This window comes from Echinops telfairi, unplaced genomic scaffold (genome assembly GCF_000313985.2).
Source record: "Echinops telfairi isolate 266 unplaced genomic scaffold, ASM31398v2 ScPeMD7_2573;HRSCAF=3158, whole genome shotgun sequence".
Taxonomy (NCBI): Eukaryota; Metazoa; Chordata; class Mammalia; order Afrosoricida; family Tenrecidae; genus Echinops; species Echinops telfairi.
The window spans coordinates 892,261-901,197 of record NW_022106471.1 but is presented as its reverse complement, the minus strand read 5'-3'; the positions used below and the strand labels follow the sequence as shown (position 1 = coordinate 901,197).

The 8,937-nt window shown below is 45.2% G+C and overlaps 1 protein-coding gene across 1 annotated transcript in view; it reads right to left on the bottom strand.

The window, feature by feature from the left end:
* Positions 1–4,867: 4,867 nt before the first annotated feature.
* FIGLA (folliculogenesis specific bHLH transcription factor) overlaps positions 4,868–8,937 on the bottom strand; it is a 14,247-nt gene continuing 10,177 nt past the window's right edge. Inside the window, exons 4-5 of the mRNA XM_013006534.2 lie at positions 5,215–5,249; positions 4,868–4,941 (exon numbers count right to left, since the gene is read on the bottom strand). Of these exons, the coding sequence (XP_012861988.2) occupies positions 4,926–4,941; positions 5,215–5,249 (51 nt within the window). The 3' untranslated portion in view covers positions 4,868–4,925. The remainder of the gene's footprint in view (positions 4,942–5,214; positions 5,250–8,937) is intronic.

The window sequence follows — 8,937 nt, the reverse complement described above, 5'->3', positions numbered from 1 at the left end:
TAGTCTGGGAAGAGCATCTTCGCTTTGAAGATAGTTGTATCAGCGATTTCAGCAACCATTGTTTGTTTAGATTCAAATCCAAAATTATTCTTATCCTAAACCCACTCAGTTTTCCGCCAGAGAGAAATACAGGAGCTGTCCAGCTGCCTCCGATTCTCCCTCTGGCTGCAGCCCCTTCCCCACTCCCCCAAGCTCCCCACTCCAAAAGAATAAAGTGTGTTTCCTGGAGGACTAGACGGGAAACCAGGAGCCTTCGTTGCAGTCCCAGACCTGCTGTTCACTGTGTGACCTTGATACAGTCACACAACTTCTCTGGGCCTCCTCGTCTTCAGCTATGCAATGGCAGTGCACCTTCTGCTTCTAATATTTTCTGACAGTGTTTCTTACCTCGAGGATCTCAGAGAGCAGGGATGTCAAAGGATAGCTTGAGGCTTTCGATTTAGCATCTCCACTAGGTCAACCTGGCCTATACAAAGGGCACAGTGACTTACCACAAGGTTGGCAGTTCAAGTTCCCCTAGGGCCCCTTCAGAAGTAAGGCCTGCAGATCTGCTTCTGAAATGTCAGCCGTTGGCAACTCTGTAGAGCACAGTTCCACTGTGACACATATGGAGTCTCCGTGAGTCAGAACTGTCTCCACAACAATGGGCTTCATCTCCACCAGCTCCCCAAATGCCCTTAAATCAGTGCTCACTGGGAATACTTCAAAAATGTAAGCAGAGAGACCCTGGCCACTCATCTACAACCTGTTCATCATCTACAGCCCTCGGACCACATGGCCAGCAGTTCAAGCCCACCAGCCCCTCCTACAGAGATGAGGCTTTCTACTCCTGTAAAGATTTACAGCCTTGGAAACCCACAGGGGCAGTTTTGCTCAGCCCTGTGGGGTCGCTATGAGTCGGAATTGACTCGGTGGCAGTGAGGTTTTTTCTTGTTAATTCCTAGGACTCTTCTGAGGACTCACATGCGTTTTACTCACATCACCCTTCCTAGAACCCTCTGAGGGTCCTACTCTTCTTGTACCCATTTTAGAGATGAAAAACTTTAGTCACAGAGAGGTTCGATCAGCTAGATCCAAAGTTTATCTGGGAGGACTCAGTTTCCCTCTTCATCAATTTCTTCTTAGCATCAAAGCCCCACAGCTCATGAGTGGCAGAGCCAAAATTCAAACGGGAGCACGTTGGCCCTAACTATTACACGACACAGCCTCTCAGAGACGAGGAAACAGACTTTGACCAGTACAGCTGTTGCAACATACTTATTTGGCTGCATGGTGCATCTTCTGCCCCTGCTGCCTAGTCACTGCTCCTCTAGCTAACCCAGGATCAAAAAAGAATCCTAAATGCCTCCAGCTTCTCCCAGACACACTTTCAGAATAGCAAGTGCTGAGGAGACTAATGCCATCCTGTGGCTTTGGGAGTTGTTCAAATGTTAGACAGGAAACAAGACTTCTTTATATGAATTACCACATCCATAAACCAAAAACCCTCCATGGCCATTGAGTCGCCTTTGACTCATAGCTGAAGTTCCTGAGGTTATCTCTGTGGTAGTTACCTAATCTGTTGTCAATTTGAGACTTAAAAGGGAAGGGGTAGAGTTTAGCCTGTCAATCAGATCACAGCTTGATGACCTCATCTGGAGTCGCTAAGGAGGTAAACAGCTCGCTGGAGGCAGGACACTCACTCATTCCCTGAGAGGCATTCCTGTTGAGAGGACACATGGAGCTAGAGGCCTGGAGCTGAAGGAGCCAGGTGGAGACCCCTGCCAGGGCTGAAAGGCACTAGATCCACAAGACTGTCTACCCACTGGCCTCTGATCTCCCTGCATTCAGCGTCACTGCATGGCTGCGTGAGTTTGAAGAGGAATTTATAGACTGGCACTGGACATATGGGCTAATATCAGACTTATGGCCTCGATCTGGACTGGGCTGGGATATTTTCTTAATGTATAATTACTCTATTTAAAGCTCTTCCTATATACATGAGTGTCTTTGAATTTGTTTCTCTAGTCTGCCCAGACTAACACAATCTCTCACCCTGAAGTCCAACTTATTTTAAATTCAACAAAGGAGACATAATTACCATTAGCTAATTCACCATCATTCACTGACCATCACTGAAGAGCCACGAGAATTCAGTCCCTTCTGCAGAAAGTTCCAGATGCCGGGCCCTTAGAGAGGGAAAGACAGCCACGGGAAACTCCAGAATAGACCCTGGAAAATCACATTTGACCCAGAGCCACACAGAGCCAAATGGGGAGTTTAAAATTAGGTTTTCTGACTGATGTGCAATAAAATGATTTCTATCTTCAAGTCTTCTGACAGAGATGCTTCTAGCCAGCAATGACTTGTGAAGCGAACAAAGGGCAGTCAGCAGGCATCATCAGTGTCTGTGGTAGACAAGCTAGCGTCTAAGATGTCCAGATCCCCTGGTATCCATGTCCTCATGTAATTCCCGCCACTTAGGTCCTGGAGGGCCTGTGTCTCTTTGAAAGACCAGCAACTTCTTCATCAACAATACCTTTTTTCTCAACAACACAAGTGGTGACTAGCCACGTGGAATTCTACAGATGGGATACACAGACATCAAACTGACCACATCCTTGGGAAGAGATGGTGGAGAAGCTCAACCTCAACAGCAAAAATGAAGCCAGGGACCAACTGTGGAACAGATCGTCAATTGCTAATATAGAAGTTCAGGTTGAAGTTGAAGAAAATTAAAACAAATCCATGAAAGCCAAAATGTCACCGTGTGTGTATCCCACCTGAATTTTGAGAACATGTCAAGAACAGATTTGACACATGGGATACTGATAATAGAAGCCCTGATGAGCTGTGGATGACATCAAGGACATCACACATGAAGAAAGTAAAAGTCATTAAAAAGAAAATATCAAACTGGATGTCAGAAGAGACTCTGAAACTTGTTCTTAGCATAGAGTAGCTAAGGTAAATGGAAGAAATGATGACGCCAAAGAGCTGAACAGAATTTTCAAAGTGTAGATCAAGAAGACAAAGTTAAATATAATGAAATGAGTAAAGACCTGCAGTTAGAAAAGCAAAAAGGAAGAGCGCACTCAGCGTATCTTAAACTGAAAGGACTAAAGAAAAAAGTCAAGCCTCGAGTTTCAATACTGAAGGATTCTCTGGGCAGAGTATTGACTGATGTAAGGAGCATCAAAACAAGATAGAATACACATTCACCATGCCAAATTAGGTTTAGTCATCAAAGCTGTCAGAGCCTGTCTTGAAACTTAGCACTGACGCCTCAGACAGAATCGGGAATCTTGTTCCTGGGCCATGGTTATCTTTGACATCTGATGCCCTTTCATCAGACTCGGGCCAGCAGAAGGTTCTCATCCTGATTCCTACAGATTCCACACAGGCCGTGTGCAACTCACAGGAGTACAGGCCCCTGGTCTTCATCTAAGACCCACTTCCAAGGAGTGCCAGGTTCAAAAGAAACAAATATCACCGTTAAAAAAATCCACAAATCTTTGAAGAGATGGCAAAAGGAGGGATCAGGGGAAATTATATGAGGGAGATTCAAATGCTTCACAGAAACACAGAATTGAGAATGGAATTTTCCCATAAACTTTTTGAAGCCCACCTCCCTGCCCCACCCCCAACATGCACACAGCCAGCCTTGTATATTATTGTCTTTATTCAACTTAGTGCTGTACCAATGGGTGTTAAATAATGGATGTTATCCTGGAAACTTCTAAACCTCTTCTCATTTGTTTTTCTTCTATGGATAATAGATATCTTTAAAAGAAAAAAGCCCTCCAAACTCACTGCTAATGCTGACTCAGTGGCCCCCCATGGGGTGCTGATATTATAACTATTTATGGGAATAGAAAGCCCAGTATTTCTCCCAAGGAGCTGCTGCTGGTTTTGAACTGCCAACCATGTGGATCACAGCCCAATGCTTCACCACTAGACTACCAGGGCCCCTAATGAAGATGGGCTTCTCTTCAATTCTGTCATTGCTCAATGGTGCCCCTTACCCCCCCACCCCTACATTCCCTCCCCACGATGAAGGCAGCAAATGATCCAAAGCCCAGCAAAAATCTCCCTTCAAGGTGAGGAAGGGAAACGCTGTGACCTTGTAGAATGTGAATGTGCAGTATCCCTACCAGACACACAAAAGGAGACTGTAGATATCAACATGAGGTATTTGGAGCTTAAACCAACTGGTCTCTCATTCATCAAAGTTCTAGTTATGTGGCCTTGTGGAGAGTCAATCTTTCTGTGCCTTGCTTTCTTCATCTGTAAAGCAGGGAAGATAGGACCCATCTAGTTGTGAGACAAGGCAATGTCCGTAAATCAGAGCACAGAACCCAGCCTGTACTACATCTTATGTAGTTGTGAGCTATTGTTACAGGAATGGGGACAGGCTGTACTCACAGCACTGGGGTGCCTAACTTACACAGGGGAGCACTATGGCTTTAAATGCATGCTCAGAAAGCCTTGAAAATCTTCACGCCTACTGGCCAGTGTACAATTCCACACACTACTCACTCTGGCTTGAACGTCTACACCTCCTAAAGCTACATTTCCGTGGGAAGACTAATAATCGTCTACACCTCCTAAAGCTACATTTCCGTGGGAAGACTAATAATCACGTAGCTCTCCAAGTTAGCAACACAGATGGAGTAAGAGATGTTAGGTGTAGTTTCAGAGAGGATGATGATGAAAACCCCAAGGGATGGTGATGGGGTGGGTGAGGGCAGATGGTCCTGAAGCCCATTTCTTCAAACTGTGATATTAAGGATGAAATAGAGTTGATCAAATTTGTGACAGGCAAGGCTGTTTAAAGAATTGTGAAATTCCGAATGATCCGCAAAAAATGATTAACAATGAGGCACCCTAACTTTCGAGCCTGCCTTTATTTGTCTCGAGGAGGTAGCTGCAGACCTCTGTGCTTCTCATATTTGAGGGAAGCTGAAACAGAGCAGAAAGTTCATGGTAAATGGCCAACCAACAAGAACAAACCGTTCACAAAAGACGTACAACTAATAACACAAAAATGAAAACAGTAAAGTTCACTACTAATCGAAGATGCTTCTATTTCAAATACAATTTTTACTCCTTAATATTCTATCAATGGAATATATCCCATCGTAGCAAGGATGAGATCAAATCAACACTCTCACGTAGCCTTTGGTTTTATAAATTTGCACCATATATATCGATCGAGTCATGGTATGTACCTACCTGTGACTCAGGACTCCAGCTTCTGGGAATTTGGCCTGGCGGTGGGGAAAGAAACAAAACACTGAAAGAGCTCAGCAGGTCAGATTATTTACCATGCTTAGGAATACAACGTAAATTCCCAACAATTAGAAAATGTTTCTACTTGGTACACTTTTAACACTTGCTATAAAAAAGATGTTGTAAATGCTACACATGCCAATGGAAGAAAAAGCAGGACACGGAGTGTGTGATAATGTAATTTCTTGATTCAGTTGTACAAAAAAAAAAGTTTTGGAAGCATTTTAATATGTCTCTAGTGGTGGTTCTACTTTGATAATAAAATCATTTTGAGTCTTCCCAACTTTCTGAAATCTCAACTTGAAGGGGAAAGAATATTAATTCATGACTTTGAAACTACCATGCCACCCTCCTGGGCCTCGACACAGGGTTGGGTGAGGAGGAGTTATATAAGAGGAACCCAACAAAGGTACCACCAAGTTGAAGAAAAGGGCCGGGTCCTTCTCAGGAAGTAGCACCTCAGAGGAGGTCCCCAGGCATAGGGGTCTGCGAGAAGCCTCATAGCTCCCGCTGGTTATGAGGGAAACCAGAGGAACCAGAAGAAGCCCAGGACACAAATGAAGACATTCTGGTTGGTCTGATATCGAAGAACCCACCGTTGAGCCACGGAAACCCATAGTGAACAGCCAGCTCTCAGTCAGGGCAGTCAGAGGCAGTGCCCACATAAGTGCTCCGGTTTCCCCTTCCATAAAACGTGCTCCCAGATGTGCCAGGGGACAGGAGAGGACCAGGGGAGTGCGCTTCAGAGGCACCAAGCCCCAGCTGGGGATCTGAATCTTGAGTAGAGTTTAAGTCCTAAATGTGATTCAGTGTTTACTGAAAGGAATTTGGCCTTAAATGGACAGGATGAAATTTTCCTGCCATCTGCATCAGATGGTGAAGATCCGTTCCAATGACAGGTGACCCAGCAGAAGGCTGACATCATCGAATGAGATCAGCAATGTCTCAAGCAAGGAAAACGTGGCTGGGGATCATCCCACAATGGTGTCAGCAGTGCGTTGACAAGGAGCTGCCAGGAATCCAACGGGATTCAGAAGAAGCTGTGTGTAGCATGAGGGATAGCAGTGTTGACGTCAGATGGATGGATCTTGGCTCGAAGCAGAGAATACCAGAAAGATATTTACTTGTGTTCTGTTGGCTATGCAAAGGCATTCGACTGTGTGGATCAGAACGAACTGTGGATAGCATTCAAAAGAAGGGGCATTCGGGAATAGTTCACTGTTCTTGTGCTGAACCTATACTTGGACTAAGAGCAGTCACTTGAACAGAACACAGGAACTGTGCGTGGTTCAAAATCAGAGAAGGTGTGTGTCGGTGTTATATCCTTTCACCATATTTGTTTAATCCATGTGTTAGCAAATAATCCAAGAATCTGAAGTAGTGAAGAAAACCTCGGCATTAGGATTGAAGGGAGGCTTCTTAACCACCTTCAAGGTGCAGATGACAGGCCCTTGCGTGCTGAAAGCAGGGAGGACTTAGAGACCTTGCTGATGAAGATGAATGACTGCAGTCTTCCATGTGGATTACAACTCAATGTAAAAAAAATCAAAATCGTCACACCTGGACCAGTGAGCATGAAAAACATGATAAACATAGAAAAGATGAGAGGTGTCAAGGATGTCATCTTGCTTGGATCTGCAATCAATGCTTACGGAAGCAGCAGTCAAGAAATTAAATGCCACATTGCATTGGGCACATCGGTTGCACAAGACTTCTTTTTAAATTGTTCAAGAGCAAGGATGTCCGTTGGAGGACTAAAGTGCCTGTGACCCTCGTCATGGTATTTCCAATCCCCCCTATGCACGTGAAAGTGGGACAATGAAAAGGGAAGACCGGAGAAGAATTGATGCAGTTGAATGATGGTGTGGAAGAGTACTGAATGGACCATGGACAGGCAGAAGAACAAGCAAGTCTGTCCTATGAGAAGGGCAGCCGGAATGCTCCCTGGAAGAGAGGATGGCAAGACTCGCTCTCCCATACTTTGGAGATGCTGCCGGGAGAGACGGGGTCTCATGCTTGGGAAAGCAGACGGCCGTGGAAAAGAGTAAGGCAGAGGCTACAGCATTGGGCTCAAACATAAGAACAACTGTGAGACTGGCACAGGACCAGCAATGGTTTGTTGCACACAGGGTCGCTATGAATCAGAACTGACTCTAGAACAACAACGAGCATCCTAAGAGTCGTTCTGGGCATCTCAAGGGTAAGTATGGTGTCCATAACTTCACTGTGGTAAATCCTACACAGCGCCACAGCCTCACCATCTCCGGTCTGGAAGGAGAGCTATACAGATGCTTCTGGCAAATGAATGCTCCTTATAATGAACAGGGCTTTGGTCACCAAGCAAGATTCAGTTAGCCTTTTCCTTTGGGGGCCTGACCCACCCGGCACACACCACGCTCCCTTAGCTCCGCCCACCCCAGTCCCCCTCTACAAGGCCAGTGGCTCAGGTCTGTCTTCCTCCCCAGGGGTGCCTAGAGGGCATATTCAAAGAGCACAATGCTTTCAAAAGAGGGTGATTCAAAGAGGGCCAGAAGAGTCCTTAAAATCTTCCAGTCATGTTTATAAATCCTTCGCCTTCGCACTAAGAGATCTATCTTTAACCTGCATCCTTGCAGACAGCTTTGTGCCTGATCTGTTCTGGGTCATGCAGGAATTAGAATCAAAGGTAAAGCAGGGGGAGGGGGCACCCCGAGTTCCCCAGGGCCTGGCTGATGTGTTGCTAGCACTTGGTGCTTTTCTACTGACACCAAAGAGAGGTCAGAAGCACATCAGAGAAGTCCTGTCTCTACATCAGAGAAATCCTTCTACTCAACCCTTGCCAGTCTCTGCTGTACAAACCAATGAGATGAAACCTTTTATGAAACCCCCTATAAATATTCCCTCCAGAAGTCCGTTTGAATGGATGAGCACCAACTTTAATAAATTAAATGTTTAAATTTCATGAACTGTTTAAACTTAATGAACTTAAATCATTGATCTCTAAGGCTTTCTCGAATCATGCTCAGCTTGCCGACAGGGCAGGTAGCTCACACTGGGCCGGGTTCTTGTCATAAACCCACCGAACTTCACACTCATGCACCCCACAGAGCAACTCCCAAGACGACTTCAGCAATCAATGAAAAATCTTTTGTCCTCTAGAATAAATCAAAGTTTCAGAATAAAAGAATACCTCTGCTTTTATTTTCACAAAGAAACCCAAGTCTAAATTTGCCTTCCCTGTAACACAATCAGATTCCACCTCAAGCGTTTCCCTGGGAGGTCTGGATCGATCTCGCCTTCAGTCAGTTGAGAGCCCTCCACTGGAGATGGTGTCAATCCAAAGTCAGACCGATCCTCGCCCACGTGCCCTGGGTGTCTCATCTTTCCAACGTGCTACAGAACCTCCAGCTCTAAACCCTCAACGTTCAGAAAGCACAATCAACTCCCACACTCACTGAAACGTGGCCTTCCCTCTAAGCCGAATGCCTCGAATCCAGGGCTATAGTGTTATTTTTCATTCTGAGGAGGTGAAATAGGCTCAGGTGATATATTAAAAAAAATGGTAAGGACCTAAAAAGCCAGACGGCACCCACCCCATCAAATGAAAAATGGATGCAGTTAGGTTAAAAGCTAACACCTAATCATTTGATTTCCCTTTTTGACCCTTTTAAAGTTGTTTCAAGCTTT